A 21,220-nucleotide genomic window follows, 5' to 3' on the forward strand; every position below is an offset into this window, starting at 1 on the left:
GACAGTGGATGCATTGCATTTGTCTGCACAAAGAGTGTTCGCGTTTGTCTTTGTTTACTCTTTAAATAGTGTTGGGTTGTAGAATGTTACTGCCCTGTGACTACTGGTGAAACACAACCTCATTTATCTATCTCCACACCTCAGCTCTGGAAGCCGGGAGTCGCAGGTTCTGCACAGGCGGCTTGCGTCCCTGACTGGCCGTGAGCTGGTGGCCCCACTCAGGCCATCAGGACTTTGCAGGCCACGTTCCAGGCTGGAGCGGGCCCGTCCCTCATCACTGCAACTCGTCTAAATAGGCTGCATTCAGATCATTTAACTCTAAAACTTTTTTCTTACCATAATATGCAGAAAAAGCAGAGGAGACAGACGTGGAGAAGTGACTTTATAGATTTGTGAGGCATTAGTAAATGAGTTATTCTCTCACTAGCCTAACGTTAAAAAAAGTAGGTCTGATTTTGGGGTGTTGTGTGCTTCGTGTGAAAAATTCAAAGGCTTAGGATTTGTTAGTGACTGAGAAGGAAATAGTTGAAAGTGGGCATATTTCTGTTCTGTAAGATAACATGATTACTCTTACAGGGTGAACTATTTAAGGACCTGCAAGTGGCTGAGAACTCGTAGTGACTGTGAACTTCTTTCCTTTCCCTAACGATTCCCTCCGCTCCCTGTGTTCAGGGAGCACCCGAGGCGGACCACGCCAGGCAGCCTTGCCTGCTGCGTGCCTGAGCTTCCGGTGCTCCAGGCAGAGATGAGACTTCGAGACCCTTTCACACCTTTAATTTACAGCTATGCCAATGCCTGGCGTTCTTGAATTTTGTCACTTGTTTTTCTTGCAGTCAGAGATTGGAAATACGAGCGCAGGTTGCCGACGCGTTCCTGTCCAAGTTCCAGCTGACGTCTGAAGAAATGAGTCTCCTCCGGGGCACGAGAGAAGGGCCTGTGACCGAGGTGCCTTGCTTTCGCTGCGATCGTTTAAAGCGTAGCAGTTACACACGTTATAGACGCATTTTTTTTAAGGCTTTATTTTTCCATTTAAATTCGGGAATTAAGATGCATATTTTAAATTCTTATTTCATCAAAACAATACATGTATATTTTTTCAGAAGAGTAAAGGCTTATAAGGAAGAACTACATTACACCTCTATCTCAAGTCCTTTGTCAACCATTTCTAACCTCGTTAATTGCTTGTTTTATAAATTAGCCTGGATCTACAGTTAAACAGAATATGCTTTAATTATCTAACTAGCTATCTGCCGTTGCCTCGCTGTCGTGAAGTAGGAGCTATGGTCCTTCCCCCGGACCCCTTTCCTTCACGCCTCACAGTGTAACGTCGGGGCGGAGCAGAACCAGCCACCAGCGTGGGAGGGAGGCACGTGTCCTGCAGGAGTCTGGGGACGTCACTGGCGTTTGCTGCCCGCCTAGCTGGAGGGGCTTTGCACATCCCAGATGTTTGACCTCTCCCCTCTCCTCCACTTGGCAGGCATAGTAAACGGTATCCGAGGAGGGTGATATTTTTTTTTTTTAATTTCGTTCATCAAAGAAAAATAACACATCATTGTTTTCATAGTTAGAACACCATTTGGTTATCTGGAAACCAAGACTGCAGTATATTTTTCTAAAGGAAAAAAATCTTGGGGTTCAGCCTGCATCAGCTCCCGTATACTTAATGAGCATCTTCTGTGCGTCAGCTGTGCGGTCTGCTCATCGACGGGGGCGAGAACAGGCAGATAAAAGATGCGTGGAGCGTCGTCCTCAGTGATGAGGGCGCCACGCATGTCCACGCCCTGAGCCGCGTGGCGCGCGGCCCCTGCACGGTCGTCTTTGGGCCGCCGCCCCTTTCTCAGAGGCCAGGCTCCCTGGGGCCAGCGCTTCGTGTGCCCGCCGCTCGCGTGCACTGGGCGTGTGGCGCGCACACGGCTGACACGCACGTTTCAGTGTGGAAACTTTGTTACGCTTCACATACAAACGTAGAGAAGGCTGCGATCAGTGTAGGGAGATTGAGAGCAGGTGAAAATGTGATTTTCCTTTGCGGTGACACTTCAGTGTAATGTAACTTTACCCCAAAACATGGAAATTTTATAGCTGCATTTTTAATTTTAAAGGATTTTTTCAAGGCATTGGGAAGAGTGAAGCAGATTCACAATGACGTCAAAGTTCTCTTGCGGACGAATCAGCAGACAGCGGGGTGAGTCGCCTTTCCAATTCATAGCAGCGTTGCCTCTTTAAGTTCCCAAAATTTAAAAAACAGTCTAGCTTCTTTTTGAAACTGCTTGACATTTTGTGAAACAGAAGTTTAATCTTTATCTTTGGATAAGGAGGGAATTATATCCTGATGTGTAAAACAGCAATTGGATAACTAAGTGACATTTGTTTAATCATAAAAAATTGAAAAATCAGTCCATAAAATGATAAAAAGTTAACATGCCGTAGCTAACATCCTATAATTAAATAAAATAATTAGGTGCTTAGATGTAGCTGTTGACTGAAAGTTTAAATTATAATAAATCTTTGTTTCTAGTTTAGAAATTATGGAGCAGATGGCCTTGCTTCAAGAAACAGCTTACGAAGGACTTTACCGATGGGCCCAAGGTGCGTGGTCTCGCGCGTGTGTCCGGGGCTGTGACTATCAGGGTTAGGGGTTTTTATTTCACGTGGTCCTATTCGACATATTCTTATTTTAGTTATCAAAAGTGTTTTTAAAAAGAAAATAGACTTTGCATTTGAACATATTCTTTGCGTTTGTATCATGAACATCTGCGATCAAACAGTATGTCGATTAAGGATGAGAATAAAAAAATAGAGTCAGTACTTCTAGATTATTTAATCTAGATTAGGTTATTTTAAAGTCGATTAGGCATCTCCCGTTATTTACATAACCGTGTTATAAATGAACTAGTTTTCTTGTGCCGCTGCGAGACGCTGCCACAAACTTAGCGGCCAGCGGCAGCACAGCTGCTCCCTGGCATCACACACCAGGTGCCTGGGGATCCCGGACAAGTTCGAAGCTCTGTGAATATAGCGGACGCTCATTGAGTGTTTAATGGTTAAGACTAGAATAATAACATAAAGAAAACTCAGTGTAGAGTTTTTAAAGTTTAGAATCTGAGCTTACCTGACTCTAACCAGGGCTATAATGTTAATTACTTTTCAGGGGAATGCAGAGCACTGACCCAGGAATCCTGTGACATTTCTCCGGTATTGACTCAGGCGATGGAAGCCCTGCAGGACAGACCTGTCTTATACAAGTTGGTGACGTTTTCCTAATTTTAAAAACCCTACATTTTCTGCAATGATTTACATTAACTCACAGTATTATCAAGTTCCTATACCATGGTTTGAGTGATGTGAATAACTTATTCTCACCTCATTACGTGTGCGTCAGCGCTGGCATCCGTGCGTTTGGGGTCACGTGCTCCCAAGAGCAGCCTGGCGGGGAACCGCGGTGGCCCGTGTCTGGACTACCTCTGATGTTAGGAGTTTTCCCCGACCTGTCATGACTGACTGCCTTGGAATTCTGAGTAAAACTCCTGTGGCAGGCCTGCCCTGGGGAATATGGAGATGGGAAAAAATTTTAAATGAGGATTCTATTAACAAGATTCAAGAAAAGGTCCACCGTTGACCTTGTAAGTCAGGCCAGCCCAGAGACGTGATGATGTCTTAGGGAAGAGCCTATGCATTAGCTTCTTTACAGGTTTTTATCATTCTGTGTTTTATTTTATTTCTCATATAAAATAGGAGGAAATGCTTTTTAATGCCTGGAACAGTATGAAAATTGGGGAGCTGTAGTTGGGGAGGCAGGAGACAGGGGCTTCTGCATGGCCTCACCCCTGCCCTGCGCCCGGCCTGTCCCACGCCACGCGGGCTTCCAGAGGCGCCCTCGCTCCGCTCTCTGCCTGGGCCGCAGGCAGCCTGTCGTGAGCTTCTAGACCCCAGACAGCGGTGTGGAAGCCGCATCCCGGAGCTGGTGCCCTTGGAGCTGGTGGCCGAGCACCCCCCGTCATCAACAGAGTCTCCGGTGCTGGACACAGCAGCAGTCACACGTAGCCTCAGAGGCCACGTGGGAGGCACCGTGCGCCTCCAGCATTCCGCGGTAGGGGCAGGGTGGGCGTCAGGGGGAGCTGCCTCTGGGAAGGACGCGAAGTGAGTTCTGGAGGGTTAACAGGCGTTTTCCGAGGAGAAGGGGCTGCGAGCACATCCCAGGCTGAGGGGCCCAGGCTGAGCATCCCAGGCTGAGGGGCAGGGCAGCTGCAAGCCGTGGTCCAGGAGGGACGTGTGCCTTGAGCAGCTAATTGCGACTCTGGCCCTGGCTGTGCCGTTTGTGGCAACCACCAGATGGCACTGTGTGAACTTTTTCAGTTGTGTGTAGTAATGGCTTTTCCGTATGTATCAGGTACAAGAAAATGTCAGATATTGAAGCCTTTGTAGAAAGTCAACATACTCAACTTTTGTTAGGTAGTATACAGCTGGGACGCTAATGCATCTTTCTGATAAACTCAGTATAGATTAAAAGAAATTTAAGTGAAAATGAAAAAATTGATGTCCTTAATAATATCAATTATTCAAAAATGTAGTAATACATGCAATACTGACTTTTTCATTCATCATGTATTTCTTGTTATATTAGGATTTTATGCTGTTTTATCTTTTCTACCAGAATTTTACTATAGTTAGATATAAAAAACAATCTAACATATGTTATACAGATTAGATTCCACTGTCAGGCTTGAGGATTGTCCCCATTTAAAATGCCAGCGGTTTCTAACATACAGGGTGGTCACAGCGAACAGTCCTGGAAACAGAAGGCACGTTGCTTCTGGTTACTGTGGTTAGTTGGGTCCTAAGAGTAAGCATCAGTTTTATATATTTAAAAAGTTAGAAGTTTGTGAATTTTGTGCCATGATAAGTAGTCATTGGATCAAAAGTCATTTCATAGAATTGGCAGTCATTTAAAAGAATGTGTTTTTTACACTCAACATTTTTAATTTAAGGGAAAAAATGGAAGTAAGCATTTTGGTTCTAATTTGTTTTTTAAAAGTAGAAAGTGAATGCAGGGCAGCCGTGCAGGTGAGCAGAGCTCGTGTTTTCGCCTTGCCATGTTGCTGGTGGGCCGCTGCAGGCAGTATGAAGACCGTTCCCATTCCCCTGAGAACACACAGAATTAGGAGCAGGTGACTGGCGAGCAGTCCTTTTAAACCAACGCAGGTTTTTTATTAAGTCAGTAGCATTTATTAAAGGAAGCAGTATAGCCTAGGAAATTCTTTGGAAACTTTTGAGAAGTTTTATAGGTAATGAAATAATTCTTAATATCTATTAGAATATTGTTTAGGGAGTTAAAAGTTAATGGGTGTAGAATCTGCTGACATTGGGCTGTTAAATTATATTTTGTTGTCCTGTGTACTTTTTTAAAAGAGAGCTTTGGGTTGGGCGAGGGGTGTGAGGGATGGCAGCCTTGATGGGGCTCGTGTTGATTTTAATCACAGAAGTGGGTGCTGCGGACCCCTCGAACCACTCTGCAGCTTCACCCCAAGTTGTCTGACCCCCGGTTCAAAGCTTCCCAACTCCAAAAATTCTCCCACCTTAGAAAGCCTCCCCCCCCTTTCGACCACAGCTGATGGCACGTAATGCATGTAAAAGGAATGTATTTGCTCTGTATGCGTAGGTGGTCAGTAAATTTAAGAAACAGATGTGTCTAATATTGGAGTCAAAATAAGCTTTTAAATATGGATAGTATGTTTGGGACAAATTTCGGTGGTAAATTGTGATCGTATGTGTAGAGGACAGGTTTCCAGTGTAGAAGGGAAGTCCTCATGTTTTGGATCACAGTGGTCCTCAGCCTGTTGGGCCTGGGACCTGGGGCCTGGCGTGAGCCGAGACGTCGGGCCTGACCCTGCTGGGCCCCGACGCCCGCCTCGCCTTCTGCTCTGACCAAATCCACTGCTTTATTTTTTTAATTCTTTTTATTGCCACTGCCCCTGTGATTGAGCCCAGATCCCAGCGTTCTTTCTTATGAGCAGTGAAAATAAGTACGTTTAGGTTGATGTTTCATTGTGATCTTATTCATTAGCATTTCTGGTTGTCGTTTGAAAACGGTGTTGCTTGAGAGAGTTGTGTCAAGACGCGTCCGCCGTCTGGCTGGCCGCGGAAGTCGCAGGGCTGGCCGGGTGCCCGGTCAGGAGGCGGCGCGACACCCCGCCCACGGCGCGTGTCTGGCAGGTACACCCTGGACGAGTTCGGGACGGCCCGGCGGAGCACGGTGGTGCGCGGCTTCATCGATGCGCTCACGCGCGGCGGCCCCGGCGGCACGGGCGCGCCCAGGCCCATCGAGATGCACTCGCACGACCCGCTGAGGTACGGCGGGGCCCGGCGCCGGGCACGGGACGCTCCCTGGAAGGGGCTCTACTGACGCTCAGTTTTCCATCAGATACGTGGGCGACATGTTGGCGTGGCTCCATCAGGCGACGGCTTCTGAGAAGGAGCACCTGGAGGCTCTGCTGAAGCAGGTGACCGCGCAAGGTGGGTGTCCGGCTGGCGTGTGGCGCCTGAGCCGGGGACTGACGCCCGCACCGTGCTCTCCGCAGAGACGGGCTTGTCACCTCCGAGGTGCAGGGCAGCCAGGAAGGCCCCCTCTCCGAGCCCCCCGTCCTGCTGCTGATGCACTGTGTCCTCGTCACCTTCATCCTGTCACACAGCTGCTCACACCGTTCCCCTGGGCCCCGCGACCGTCCGCGTCCAGCCTGGGCGCCTTCGCCTTCAGGGCACGTCTGGGCGCCTTGGCCCGCGCTGTCTCAGGCCACCCCGGCCTCAGCACTCGAAGGGCAAAGGCCGTGTCATCGTCACGTAATGTGTGCAGAAACAGGCCGAGTGACTTAAGGTCGTTAAGCCGCAGATTCCCCCACTCCTGCTCCCCAAGCCCCTTTTTCATTCTCATGTGACTTTATAAAGCGTTTTGAATAATTACCCATGCACTGAATGTACTTTGGCCTTAATCGCAAGGAAGAAAAGAGACTTTATGAGTCACCGGTGTCTCTTGCTGCCAAGATTCCGAGTCTCCTTTGCTGTGACTGCGTTAAGACCAGAGTTGTGGAAGGGGCTAGTGGGGAGTCGACGGGAAGCGGGGAGCAGCGCCGAGGGCGGCGGCGCGTGGCCTGCAGGGGCGGCCGCCTCGCTTCCAACTCTGCTGTTGGAGCCGCGCAAAGTCGCACTTTTTAAAGTTCTTTTATCCTCATTACTCAGTTTCAGAGAGTATTTCTCAGAAGATGTTTCAGTAAAGTATATGAGAGACAGCTGGAAGACGAGGGAAGAAATTAGTTTGAACTTAGGTGGAATTGGTTATTCCGTGGGAATGCCTCAATTTCCCCAAGCCTCATTTTCACCGTCTGGTTATAAGCAGTAAATGTCAAGTACCCGGTACCAAACTTGATACGTAGTCAGCATGTAGGAAATGTCTGTTTTCCTTTAGATTCCAAGGTGTGGTATCCATCTTTATACCCTTGGCTTACCTGTTCACCATCACTGCCTAGAATAAGATGTAGAACAAATGCTACATCTTTACATCACTTTCTTCGATTATTAATATGTTTTAGTCTTTTTTTTTTTGCTGTGACTCATATATTTCCTTTTTTTTTTTTTTACCAAAAAATAACATTCATTTTATAAATCAGCAGTCCAATGAAATAACAGGACTCTAGACTCAGATATTAACATAGATAAAAGATGTCAAAAATAAAATTTTATTAAGGTTATTTTAAAATTTATTAGCGCTATTTCTCATATGTATTACTGTGTGTTAGTTTTTTGAAGGTATGTGAAGCAAAGTGTAATATGGGAAAAAATTTTTCAGGTATGTTATAATTAATTGCAGGTGTTGAAGAAAATATTCAGGAAGTCGTCGGGCATATCACTGAGGGTGTGTGCAGGCCTCTGAAGGTAAAACCTTTTGTTTTTGTGTATGTTATGTAGTATCTGGTCAAATTACTACCTAATTATGAGTTTAAAGGCACTGATACCAGCTCGAATTAAAGTTGTAATGTTGTCATATTAAAACAGTAATGTTCCTACAGGATAAGAAGAGACTTATAAAATAATCATTGTCAGTTTTCTGAGAAAGAAAATTTGAAATATTCTCAGTTTGTATATATTGACTTATTTTTTACCTTTTATGTTCCTCATAGTAATTAGTTCATCGGTTGAGAAAAAGTGTATTGAATTGAAATAACTAATCTATGAATCCTTAACAGAGATTTGCTAAGAATATGTTCCATTTACTTTATTCCTTCAAGCATAGTAAATTTTTGTTGTAGCAACAAATAATGGTAAATCCAGCAGTAAAATAATGACGTGTGTGTGTCATTGTCTCTACTAGTTAGAACACAGGGACCAGAACTTGCAGTCAGACTCGTGTTAGAATCCCCACGCGGCCGCCTAACCGTGTTCACTTGTTCAGTTGCCTGACTCGGCCGTGCCTGGCTCTGCTCGCCCAGACCTGTGTGAGAAGCGACCCGCCGTCGGGGGCGGTCGGGCCTGGCCGAGCGACCGGGGCGGGCGGAGCGGGTCGGCCCTGCCGTCTGCTGGGCCTGCCGCGCGTCTTTATCGATGCGTCTACAATACTTTGTAATTGTTGGTTTACTTTTCCTTGTTGACCGACTTCAGTTTACTGTTTAGAAATTAAAATCCAGAAGTTACGATTTATTCTTACTAAGAACTAAGTTCTAAAACTAATTTTTTGTCGTTGTCGTTTTTAAGATTTTCTGTAATGTTTTGTCCCAGGCAAGGAAACCTCAGACGACACACCTTGGGACTTTAGTTTTTGTTTTCTCTTCTTTTGTTTCTCCTTTGGCTGTTGGCTTTGGCTGAAAACGGTTGACCTCTCATATAGCCGTCCTAAGACAGTGTGCAAACCAACCAGTCTTGGCGTGTTACACACAGATCTCCTGGTTTGTCAGCCTTCCTCTGTTGCTTCCATTGACGCGGAAAGAAGGCCACGTTTTCTCAAAACCTTTGTGTGTGTGGAAAGAGGCGCAGGTGGTTTTCCTTTCCTCCTTCCGTCCTCTCTCCCTGCCCTCTTTTTCGTTCTTTCCCTCCCTCCCTCCCGTCCTTTCCCACGTTCTTTCTCAAGGGAGTCGGAATGAAGAGTATTTACCTGATGCTATTAAAGTTCAGAAAACATCACTTGTTAAATTACAGTATATAATTTTAAGTTCCTACTGAGGCCTTGGATTTAGAAAGAGATTATAATAGGACATTCCAATGCTGTCCGTCATCTATAATATTATGATAGTTTGCTGGACTAATACTTTATGCCAACAGGTGTATCAGTTTCATAAACGTTAATGTAAAGTTCAGTTAATTTCTATAAGAGATTTTCGTATGCTCATGTATGTACGTTTATAACATTTTAGCACATCACATTTGTTGGCGTTATGACACATTCTAAAATCTTAAGTACAGAGAAATTTCACCTTTTAAAAGCATTTATTAAACACCTGTTGTGTATGTACTGTTCTGCCAGATACCGCAGACGTGTAAAAGAAGCAGGAAACACACGTTTGTGTTTAGAATCTAGTTAGGAAACAAGGCACAATGTAAGCAGCAGCCTCAGAATGAATACAGTGTGTAAATCAGCAAATATCAGTGTGGTTTAGATTATGTTCATTAATCGGGGAATATAAAGTAAAAGAAAGGTCAGCAAGGGATTGAATTTAATTAGAAGAGATTCCTCTCAGTTAATCTTGAGCCAGATCAAGTTAATCTTGAACCCGATCTGATAATGTCCTGGGAATCTTATAATTAGACAAATCTGTTGGTCCTAGTTTAAGATTTGTCTGTTTTCCTATTCACTAATTAATGTAAAAAGTAACTGGGTTTAATAGTTTCAAGATAAAAACTCTTTTCTTTTCTTCTGAATGTTTGCTGAAAGTGCCGTATGTTTTCACTGAGAGTCTTTTTAGGAATGTAACAGTTGCTTTGCGATTCAGTGCTACGTTAAATTCTATTATACACTGGTGGAAAACAACTTATTGTATTATTTCTGGTAGCAACCATGTTGAGCCAAATTCTGTGGGTAATGGATCATTTTTTGTAGAGTATGTATATCTGTGTTAAAACATTTCTGTTATTTTACCACCCCTCAATGGTTTAATATTCAGAAATTTAGAAGGAATTTTGTAATCTCTACAGTAATGAAATTTTACCATTTTTAATGCTATTTATAACGTGATTAATGAAGAAAAGTTTTGCTTTTAAGAAACGTTTTATATGTTTCTCACATTTTTAATAGGTTCGAATTGAACAGGTAATAGTCGCCGAACCTGGGGCAGTTTTATTGTATAAAATTTCTAACCTCCTTAAATTTTACCATCATACGATCAGGTAAGTGGAACGGTTAAGTATACTTGTCAAATCCTATGTAATATCTCGTTTCAGTTAAAACACAGAGATTTTTTTGTCACTATTTGGGTCAGTCCTCTAAAATTTTAGGTAGAAATTTATCACTTACCATGATTCAAAAGCAATAAATTTCAGTCGTGCTGGCGTAGGCTTCCTAAGCTAAGAAGGTGATACATGCTTCAGAAACACAAGTGCTGGAAGCTGCCAACACACAGCTAAGGGCATATCCCGCGGCGGTAGCGCAGGACAACTTGAGATTTTATAAGTATGGAGTAAGGCCCGCGATGGTACCGCATGACGTTTGTTATCTGAAGATAATCTAACTCAGTTTCTGATGTAGAGGTGAAAAGAATAAAATCATTTTGATTCCAAACATCATAATAGGCTTTTTAGGCTTTGAGAATTACAGTTTTTAAAACATTTAAAATCACTTTCGGTATGTGAATTAGGAAAATAAAGTTTGGAATTGTTTTATACATGTTTGTCTTACATCCTGGCAAAAATGGGAAATCTCATTGGTTGGGTCCAAGAAATGTTCTTGTAATAGCATGTTGAGAATTATAGAAAGTGCTAATAATCATTTCAAAATATCAGATTTTTCATAATCTAAATATGCTGCTATTTAGGTAGCTGTATAAAAAACTTCAAAAACTTTATAAGTGTGTTTATTGATATGGTACGAAAGTTTTAATTAAAAGAATAACTCAGTATTAATAAAATTTAAATGTTTTATCAATAGAGCTCTTGACGGAATGGCTTCCTTAAAATTAGATCTTGAATAAATAAGACGTGTGTTTATTGTAATAGAGGAAAAGCAGAAATACAGCTTGCATTTTATGAGTGTCTGTTCTCACCCATTGTTCTAAACGAGATTGTGAAGTGTCGAAAACATAGTAGTTTGTTTTCATTTGTTCATTACCTAACTCAAAAGGGAGAAAAACCTGTCATTTTTATATGAAACTAGAGGGATCATTTTTAATTCACATTTTATATTCTATATAAAGACTTTTATTTAAATCTAGATCTTTCTAAAGAATTGTACTCACCTAAAGAACTAAACTGTTTTAGCTTGTTTTGCGACCTAAAATGTCCTTTGCTTTTAGTGGCATTGTTGGAAATAATGCAGCTACATTGTTGACCACCATTGAAGAAATGCATTTGCTGAGCAAAAAAATATTCTTCAATAGCTTGAGTCTTCATGCAAGTAAATTAATGGACAAGGTATGTTCGAAAAATGTAGTTCTTGAACTATGTGAGTGCATCTTTCACGTTCAGAAATGTCGTTTCGCTGTTTTTACACTGGTGACGATCTTTTCCCATTTCGCACAGTGTCCTTTTGAGTTCTTCCTGTGGACGACAGAATTCATTTTGGGGTAGCGCTCTGCATCAAGGTGTGCAGTCTGCGATCTGGGAGCAGCCCGACAGCCAGGCATAACTGGGGACAGAACCTCAAGCCCGAGTCTGACGAACATTTTTCTATAACCAAAAATGTGTAACCAAGTCAAACTTACTATAAAGGTCAGGGCTAAAATGACATACAGATTAAAAATCTGGAACTCTTTCTTACTCAATGCATTTTCTAAATAGCTCACTTATATTTTTACTCCCTGATGGTCCAGCTATGTCCTAATGAAATTTATGCTCCTTTGAGCTAAATGCTATAATTAATTGTAAAAACAAACATGATAACAAACCTCCCCCCACTAAAACCAAATAAGAACAATGAAAACCCAGAAGTCCAGGGAGAGCTAATGTTTTTAATTGAGCAGCGTATTGTGGCTGGGCCCAGAGGGATGGGTGTGCGTGATCAAGTCCTTTATTTCTGTTTTATTATTAAAGATTCAAATTTTTAAAGGATGCATCATTATCACCATGCCACTGCTGCTGCTGCTTTTTAAAAATTTTCCTGCTATATCTAATAGCCTGGGTATGTTATGCACAGGTCTTATAGTGCGGAGCAGTCAGTAGCAACCCTGTCTCGAGTCCCTGGTCAGTTGTCATATTTTTAATCTCAAGAGAGGCCTTAATAGGACTTTGCTTTCTGACACCCACACATGACTCAGATTTATTGGAAAAGCACCATAAATTTGTGGAGCTGGGTTATGAATCTTGGGTTTTTTCCTGTTGTATGTATTTCTGTTTGCACCAGAAGTTTACTAACACTCAGTCAGTTCTGGTTATATATATATGTTTATATGAGATTTTACTTAGACACAATTTTTTAAAAATCATGCATGATACAGAGTTTGAACATGAACAGACCTCTATCCAGAATACACAGAGAACGCCTAAAACTCAACAGTAACAAAAACCTGATATCACTAATTGCTAGGAAAACATAAACCGGAACCACAATAAGATGCCCATTAGGCTGGCTACCAAAAAAAAAAAAAAAAAAAAAAAACCCACGAGAAAATAACAAATGTTGGCAAGGATGTGGCGAGATTAGAATCCGGTGCACCATGGGTGGAAATGTATAATAGCGGAGCTGCTGTGCAGAACAGTGTGGCAGTTCCTCAAAAAATAAAAGTAGGATTACCGTATGACCCAAAAATTCTCCTGGGCACATACCCAAAAGAATTGAAAACAGGGTCTCAAAGAGATAGTCACATAGCCATGGCCAGAGCAGTATTATTCACAATGGCTAAAATGTGGATGCAACCCAAGTGGCCATCCGCGGATGGGTGCATAAGGAAATTCTGACTGAGCTGTCACATGCAAGAGCCCTGAGGATATATTAAGTGAAATACGCCCGTCACGAAAGACACAGTGCCCGATTCCACCTGTGTGAGGTGCTCAGCATAGTGGAATGGCGGAGAGGGAAGGTGGAGAGCGGTTCCAGGCCCGGGAAGCGGGCGGGACGGGGCGTTCTTGTTTACCAGGTGGAGAGGTTCGGTTTCCAAGACAGAATTCCAGAGGTGGATGTGCGGTGGCTGCACAGCAGGACGATTCTATTTAGTGCCTTTGAACTGTACACTTAAAAGTGGTTAAGACGGTTAAATAAATAAATTTCTGGACTCCAGCTCACAAGGGTGTCCATAGGTACCCGTTACTTGAATGACTTCATTTGTTTCCCGGTGGCCCATTATTATCTCGCCGGTACTGTTAGGTCTCTTGTGCCCTTGTCACTCCGTCACGTGCTCCACAAGGCCGCCTGGCGCCCAGCAGCCCCCGCGTCCTCGGCCAGCCGCGCGCACTTTCCTTCCTCCGCTGCCTCCTCCGCCCTGCCGCGCTGCCCCCTGCGCGAGGGGCCGGCCTCGCTCACGTCGGTCCGGGCGCTGTAAAAGCCTTCGCTAGCGCTATGAGCAAAGTCTCATTTTTTTCATTTACATTTCAAAGCTTCTAATGAGAATTGACATTTGAAAATATATTGGCTGTTTGCGGATTTCTTTTTCATGTTCTTTGCCACTTTTTCTACTAGGTTGTATCTTTTTATTATCTGATATTCTTTAGGCATTAAGAATATTAACTCATACCACAGATATTGCCTCTAGGTCATCATTTGCCTTTTAAATTTGTGTAGTATTATTTTCCGACATATCAGCGCAGTGCCACTGATGTATTATAAACTTTTCTACATAAAAATTCGTAACATAAATCCTGGAATTTTAAAATTCCTACCCCTTTCTATCTACTCGATGCAAAACTGTGTCTGTTACTTGGACTTCTAAGTACCGGGTTTCGTTTCACTTACAAAATCTGACTCTGTTACTGTAAGTACTATGAAAAAATGTTTTTGAACAAATTGACAGGCCCTTCTCGGCCATAGTGGTGCCAGCCAATGGGGACGATGACTTGGCACTGGCATGCCGCAGTCGGTGGCAGGCACTGCGCAGTTTAGATGGCAGCCCATTGTCGGCAACCTCAGTCTGAGAGGTTCAGACTCGCACCAATTTTCGGACCCAGCTCTCCGCGTGGCCATAGGGCCGTTCCCCGTTTGTGAGCGGTGGCCCGTAGTCTCCCATCGCCGGGTGGGAAGTGCATCTAGGCCCCACCATCTGAATGAAGGTTCGGCCCAGGGGGTGGTTCTACAATCAGGGGAAGTGCTGGTCTCTGGATGGCTTTTTTTTAGGACTCGTAGGCCATTTCAAATCTTGGAAAATATAATTCTACAATTTAAAGACCACCAAGTTTCCTCACAATTTTTTTAATTTTAGAAGGACAAATTCTTCTAATTGTGATATATTAATTCTGAAATAATCTAACAAAACTTCTGCGTCACTTTCTGTGTTGACGAAATAAGCCATTGATGCCTTATTGGTTGTCTGATGTGTCAGGCAGCGCTTTACATCTTTTGTGTGTATTATTTTACTGTGAATCAGCATTTGTTTATGCGTTACAATATAGTGGAAACGTATCAGCAGTGGGTAAACCATATTTTATCTTAGGTTGAACTCCCGCCACCCGACCTTGGACCAAGCTCTGCATTAAATCAGACGCTCGCGCTGTTGCGTGAAGTGCTGGCATCGCACGATTCTTCAGTCGTACCATTAGATGCCCGTCAGGCGGATTTTGTGCAAGTACGTTGTAAATTTATTTTTAATCATTGCCTGTTGCTACTCTGTTATACATTATGTTGAAATTCTGGCATTTTATGACCCATATAGTTTGACTATTCCTCTCATTGATTTTTTCTTCAAATATTAAACCAGTTCTCTTTAAAAATATTCAATTATTCTCATTTTAAAAACTATTATGATTAATACTACTTAATCTTATGTGCGTCTGTAAGTTAGCCCCCTTCCAATTCGTTTGGCATTCATTCTCAGTTTCATGAACCCAGGCCTCTATCATTGATCGGGAAGTAAAAACTATTTTTCATTTACAGGTTTTATCGTGTGTCTTGGACCCTCTCCTCCAGATGTGCACTGTATCAGCCAGCAATTTAGGTACAGCTGACATGGCCACTTTCATGGTCAACTCACTGTATATGATGAAGACAACACTCGCTCTATTCGAGTTCACTGACAGGCGGCTGGAAATGCTACAGTTTCAGGTTCGTTTTGCCCTAAAATGGCTGCTCACTGCAATGGAATCTCTATTCTGTATGTGACCTCAGTTAACTGGCTTTGACCTGATTCCTCTAAATCCCTTGTTGTCTGATGGAAGGCCACACACGTGTACACACACGCCTGCATGCACGCACGTTCAGTATTCGCTTTTAGTTTGGAGAAGTCAGTACGCGATGGGTGAGACATGGCGGTCAGACCGTGGCATGAGGTGGTGGACGAAGCTTTTCCGATGGGTCTGAGTGGCTCGCTGTGGGCGCGGTCCCGGGCTCTGAACCGTGGGTGACGCGCCCGTTTCCAGCTGTGCGTCCAGGGCGGGGCGTTGCAGAGAGAGACGTGTCTTTACTGTGTATAAACCAGTGTTAGGCAGAACGTTGCAGTTTGTTATACTGGTCACTCTGGTCCTTAGACCAAATGCTGTCACTTAAGAGTTTGTAAAATGACTAAAAGAAACCTTTTATAACATTTACCAGATTCTTAAGTTCTGATTTTGAAATAGTGATTTTTTGGTAGATACAATTTTCTAAAAACTCTGATCTGTGTTATCACAAGTGTATGAACACTTGTAAAGTTTTTAGGTTTTTGAGAAGTGAGTTTGATCTAAATTTGTGGTATTTTCTAATTTCTAATTCCTTTTTTTTTAAGAAATATAATGAAGTATGATTAATTTTCCTTGCATTTTTATTTTATATAGAATTAATAAAATTTTTTAATTATTAGTTTTTACTGTATTTATCACTAATTCATCTCCAAATTCTGCCATTTTCCTAAATCTTTTCTCAAGCTATTCACCTATATCAGGTGTTCGTTAGTCTGTCTTAACACCAGTTCCCTGCGCTTCTGAAACCGTCCCTGGACTTTGCCCTTGAAGGTGGCGGCCCCACTGTGCTGTGAGAGCTTCCTGCGTGTGCGTGTGCTGTGCGGCCGACAGGCTGCTGGCCAGTGCCCGTCGATGGGCAGCCAGTCTGTGTGAGAGGACTCTGCCAGTTCAGGGACACGGACGTGGCGGGCACGGCTTACTCGGCCCTAGCGTGACAGTCGCCCTTGCTGAGTAGACAGACGATCCTTGATTGTCAGTCCTTTCCTGTAGTCCTGCCATGCTGCCTCCACTCGCACGGAGCTGCTTGCAGGGTTTGAGTGGCGCGCAGGCCGGCCTGCTGCCCGCCCGTCTGTGCTCAGCTGGCCTGTCCCCCAGGAAGCGTGTGCGGATTTGCCTTTGAGTTCATACATTTCCGCAGGACATTCTTTGGTACGTCTCTATTCACACCGTTTCCATCGTGGACTTTTCAGAGCCATTTCTGTGTGAAGATTCCAACCTTTCTTTTGATCAATAAATTTTTGTTTTCTTTAACTAGTACTTCTCCAGTGTTACTTCTCATATTCCGAAGCTCCTGTCCTTAGTTGGCTTTGTCTCCTGAATCCGCCTTCTGATTTCTTTTTAAATCTCTCCCCTTCAGTCTTGTTCTCTGATGTTCGTCCTGTGTTACTTTTCTCCCTTTTTTCCCCGGTGCCGATTTGGTTCTTACCCATAACCCTCTCGTTGTGCGTCTGCGTTTGCGCACTCGTCCTTCCCCGGTTCCCAGTAGGTCTAGTCAGGCAGGACTAATCGCACGTTCTTGGGCCTCCACTCTGTCTTTGAGTAGTGTCGCCTCAGGGCCAGGCACCTGTTCTCATTCAGGGGGGTTTCCGCTCAGCCCGCCCCCTCCTGTGTGTCGGCTGTGAGCGTTTTAGGAGGAGGGCTCAGTGATCGGTGTCGCCTGGACAGGACAAGCGGTCAGATGGCACCAGCAGTGTCTCGTGCACGGTGCCGTCCCCAACAAACTGGGGGGGACCTCCGGATGCTCAGTGGGGCTGCAGCGGACCCCTTCCGCAGGGAGCACGCGACCCCCAGGCAGCCCCTTCGTGGCGCCCTTCTCCCGCAGCGTGGGGTGGCTTCCCCAGCCAAGGCCGGCTCGCCGCCGGGACGCACACTCAGGCCGTTTCCGCCAACCGGGCCTCCGGCGGTTCCTGGGCCCGAAAGCTTCCACCAACCCTCCCCGGGTCGTCAGCTCTGCCCTGCTTGTCGCACACCCGCTTTTCTGCGGGAGGACGCAGCGCGCCTGCCCCGGCGGGATGCCCACGACAGCACACGGCGGGCTGGTCGGCCCCGCGAGCCGGGAGGGCGAGCAGCCGGGAGGCCAGGGGCTTCTGAGTGCTCTGCTTCCCACCGTCGTTGTTTCCTAGTGTTTTCGTTTGTGTTTTGCTTATTACCAGCTTTCAAACGCACTGAGGGGCAGCTCACGGTGTTTGACCAGCGGCTGGTCCTGGAGTCTTTCGGTAAAGAGAGGCTTTCTCGCCCGTCTGTGCAAGGACCTCCTCGGTCGGGGACGGAGGCGCCCCTGCTTGGACGCAGTCCTGTGCGGCCCGGCCCCGGGGCCGCTGTCAGGAGCGCGCCGTGACGACGGGCGAAGAGCCCAGAGCCGGAGAGCCCACGGCTGCTTGCGTCCGCCTTCGCCTCTTACAAACCACCTTCCTGCTCTGCTTCGTTGTAGATCGAAGCACATTTGGACACGCTGATAAATGAGCAAGCTTCTTACGTGCTGACCAGAGCAGGCTTGAGCTCTATCTACAACACCATACAGCAACACAAACCTGAACAGGTAAGCCGAACAGGTGAGCACGTGGGTGTTCCCGATTAGCGTGTGGGCTCTGGGGCTGGACGCTGGTGACTCAGCTCTGCCACTTAACAGCTGTTTTTCACTGGAAAAGTGACTTTCCTCAGAGATTGGAGGTTATGTAGGTGGATCATAGGGTTATTCCAAGATTTAGTGAGATAATGCCTGTCGTCCTTAGATGAGCACCTGACGTACAGTAGAGTGCCCCAGAATAGGAAGATTTTTTTTTTTTACTACAGTTTAGATTAAAAGTAATGAAAATATACAAAACTTAGTGTTATATATAAAGGATATTCATCCTGAAAAACTTTCAAGTCCTGTTTTACTATCAGTTGATTAAATGCGTGTATTACTGTGTAAATGGCAGTCACCCCCTTTTTAATTCAGCGAATCGTGGTGTTACTTTGGAAAGGTAAATACCTCTGGGCCAGCGCATAGCCTGGTTGAGGACGGAACCCCAGCAGAAACAGACGTGGAGGGGCAGCACCCCTAGAAAACCACGCGCGTGGCCCTCTCCAGAAAGCAACGAGCGCGCTCAGATGACGTTAACGTGAAGAACGTCTCGTAGCCTGGAACTCTTAAGTGAAGTTCTTAAAACTCACAAGTTCTAAAGTTTTTCTTTTGGTGAAGTAGCAAGCATATTTCTACAGGAGGAACCAGTTTTGTATTTTTATACTATCTAGAACAGTCAGGGTTTAAACTCTTAAGACATCCATGTCTCACGGCCGTTTCAAGGGCCTTGGTGCTGTTTTTCCCTCGATTGTGAGTAAATCTGAAATGTCCTTATATTTCCATTGTTAATAAATGTGTGTGTGTTTCTCACTCTCTCCAGTATTATCGAGTGCCTTGCCGCTATTTATACAAAAATGAACAAATCATGACCCCTGCTCTAATTGCAGTTGAAGAGATGGCACTTGAATTCTCTGGAAATAAGCTAAATTAACCAATTCAGGCAATCCACTAAGGGACTGTCATTCACGAATGAACTGGAACTCACGGCACCTTTTTTACATCTTGGTTTTGCCTTTTCCGTTTGTTTTTTTAGGGTGCTCTGGCTAATTTGCCCAACTTAGATTCCGTGGCACTGAAGGCTGCAATGGTAAGCGCATAGGAAAGCATTCCACTATGCATTTCCCGCGTGTGGAACGTTATTCTTAATTTTTTCCCGTGCGATCGTTTTGTCCTGGGTGGTGTTTATCTCGTGATGTGCCGCATTCACTTTGGGGCCAGCGCTGATCACGCGTGCACCCCTTCACTAAGGAGGCCTGACCAAGACAGGCATTAGTAGTGAGAGTCCACCTCGCCCTCGTAGCCTCGTACTTCCTGTGTAGGGTTGCTTCATTTTCAGAGTTTCACTCCTACCTGGGGGAGAAACCGGAGTGGCAGACACAGCTGTTAGGCCACATCCGTCAGCGGTCCTCAGCTTATGGGTCTGGACTGCGCCCGAGGCGACGTCTGGGATTGGATCCCAGTCTTGATGCCTTGCTCTTGAGTGTCGCACCGAACCTCCATGTCATCCCCTTCTCGTGTAGTGACGACTTGCCTGCGCCCCTGTCCGCGCGAGCTCCGTGTGTGCACTCGGCAGGTGTGCGTGCCCGTCAGCTGGATGGCACGCGCGTGCCCCTCAGGGATGGTCCCCTTTGGAAGCTTCGTGACGATGACACTGGTAGTGGCGGTGATGCCAGCGGTACGAAATGACAGCTGGAATGACAGCCGGCAACGAGTACGGCGCATGCCGAGTGTCGTGCGTTAATTACTTAACCCTTCCAAGATCCCCGTTCAGCCCAGGACTTCGCTCTTAAGTACTGTGCTATACGCCTGTTCTGGGGGGTCTCGGCACGCGCGCTCACTACCACAGCGGTTCAGCTTCAGTAAGTAGTTCTCTTAGATGCCTTTTTCGTCTGTCACCTTACAGAGCTAAATTTAACTGAAAATAAAAGGGACAGGCCCAGGAGACCTACGAAATACACAGGGTGTGTAGCTGACAATGCTGATGTTAGACAAGGTAGATTTTAAAAACACTAAATAGGATAAACAAGGAACATTGTGTCATGATGAAAGATAACGTGCGTAGAGGTAACTTCTATATACCAAACAACAGTAAAAACTTGGGAATGCAAAGATTTGATCCTGAAAAATGCAAATAAAAATCAATGAAAATGAATAAGTTGTAGATTTATGAAAAAAAGGTGTTTCTTAGAAAGTTAAATACACAGGCACCATACTACCTAATAATTCCACTTTAAGGCACTTATCCCCCAGAATGAGGACATGTCTGCACCAGGATCAGCGACCCGAAGTTTCACTCAGTGGATGCGTTTCCTCCCTCTGTTCCCCTTCTCCCTGAGACATCTCCAGGCCACGATGTCAGCCCACAAATGTATTTAAATCTTTTTATAAATTCTCATTTGCCTTAAGTTTTAAAAACAATTAATTGAATATCTTGTGCCTCTCTAAAGAAACAGTCTTGATCGAGTTTTGAACGTGACCCATCGTTTTAGTATAACTTTTCCTCCACCTGGATACTTCAGAGACGCTTCATTCAGCTCAGCACCTGTGCCGCTGACGCCTCCTCATTGCCCCCAACCCGCTCCCGCCCCCAGGCCCCGCGAGTGTCCTGAACTCGCAGTGGCCGTAGCGTCCTGCCCGGCCGCTGTCTCAGCAGTGCGGACCAAGCGTCTGCGGTTCCCTAGGCATCGCGCGAGGAGCTGAGATGAAAGCAGACGTGGCCTAGTAAGGGCCGCAGCTCGCGCACGCCTAAGTGACCGTCCGAAGAGTGCAGTCGTGAACCGTAGTGCCGGGAATGAAATCACACAGACCCGAAGCCCGGGAGTCGGTCCCCCCATCCTGTCGCTAGCCAAGTGCTGACGTTTTCCCTCTTTCTCTCCAATGTCTCCTCTTCTGTCCACTGTGCTGCCCTTGGCGTCCGCGAAGCTGCAGAAGCTGCCTCTTTGCTGTCATTACCATCACCGCCCCGCCTTCCATCCTTGCTGTAGCCAGATTTAGCTTCTTAAAATTTAAATCAGGTTATTTCCTCCTTCAGTGGTTTCCAGTAAGAATTAAAATTCTTAAAAAGCTTACAAGTTCTACACTATTAGCCATTCTGTCTTCGCGCCTCCATCCCTGCTGCCCCGCGGCCTGAACCCCCACTGCACACTCACGCGCCCAGTGTGT

At 45.2% G+C, this 21,220-nt stretch overlaps 1 protein-coding gene across 5 annotated transcripts in view; it reads left to right on the forward strand.

Annotated features, from left to right (window-relative positions):
• COG6 (component of oligomeric golgi complex 6) overlaps window positions 1-21,220 on the forward strand; it is a 39,004-nt gene that overhangs the window by 12,287 nt on the left and 5,497 nt on the right. For 3 of the 5 annotated variants that reach the window (XM_036228949.1, XM_016143839.2, XM_036228950.1), the window contains exons 5-17: window positions 834-945; window positions 2,100-2,182; window positions 2,516-2,586; window positions 3,149-3,242; window positions 6,211-6,345; window positions 6,419-6,510; window positions 7,859-7,923; window positions 10,274-10,365; window positions 11,487-11,604; window positions 14,772-14,903; window positions 15,212-15,379; window positions 17,924-18,031; window positions 19,092-19,145. In XM_036228949.1, the coding sequence (XP_036084842.1) occupies window positions 834-945; window positions 2,100-2,182; window positions 2,516-2,586; window positions 3,149-3,242; window positions 6,211-6,345; window positions 6,419-6,510; window positions 7,859-7,923; window positions 10,274-10,365; window positions 11,487-11,604; window positions 14,772-14,903; window positions 15,212-15,379; window positions 17,924-18,031; window positions 19,092-19,145 (1,324 nt within the window). Of the gene's footprint in view, window positions 1-833; window positions 946-2,099; window positions 2,183-2,515; window positions 2,587-3,148; window positions 3,243-6,210; window positions 6,346-6,418; window positions 6,511-7,858; window positions 7,924-10,273; window positions 10,366-11,486; window positions 11,605-14,771; window positions 14,904-15,211; window positions 15,380-17,923; window positions 18,032-19,091; window positions 19,918-21,220 lie in introns of all 5 variants that reach the window. The other 2 variants (XR_004953426.1, XM_016143840.2) reach the window with 2 other exon arrangements.

This window comes from Rousettus aegyptiacus, unplaced genomic scaffold (genome assembly GCF_014176215.1).
Source record: "Rousettus aegyptiacus isolate mRouAeg1 unplaced genomic scaffold, mRouAeg1.p scaffold_m13_p_11, whole genome shotgun sequence".
NCBI lineage: Eukaryota > Metazoa > Chordata > Mammalia > Chiroptera > Pteropodidae > Rousettus > Rousettus aegyptiacus.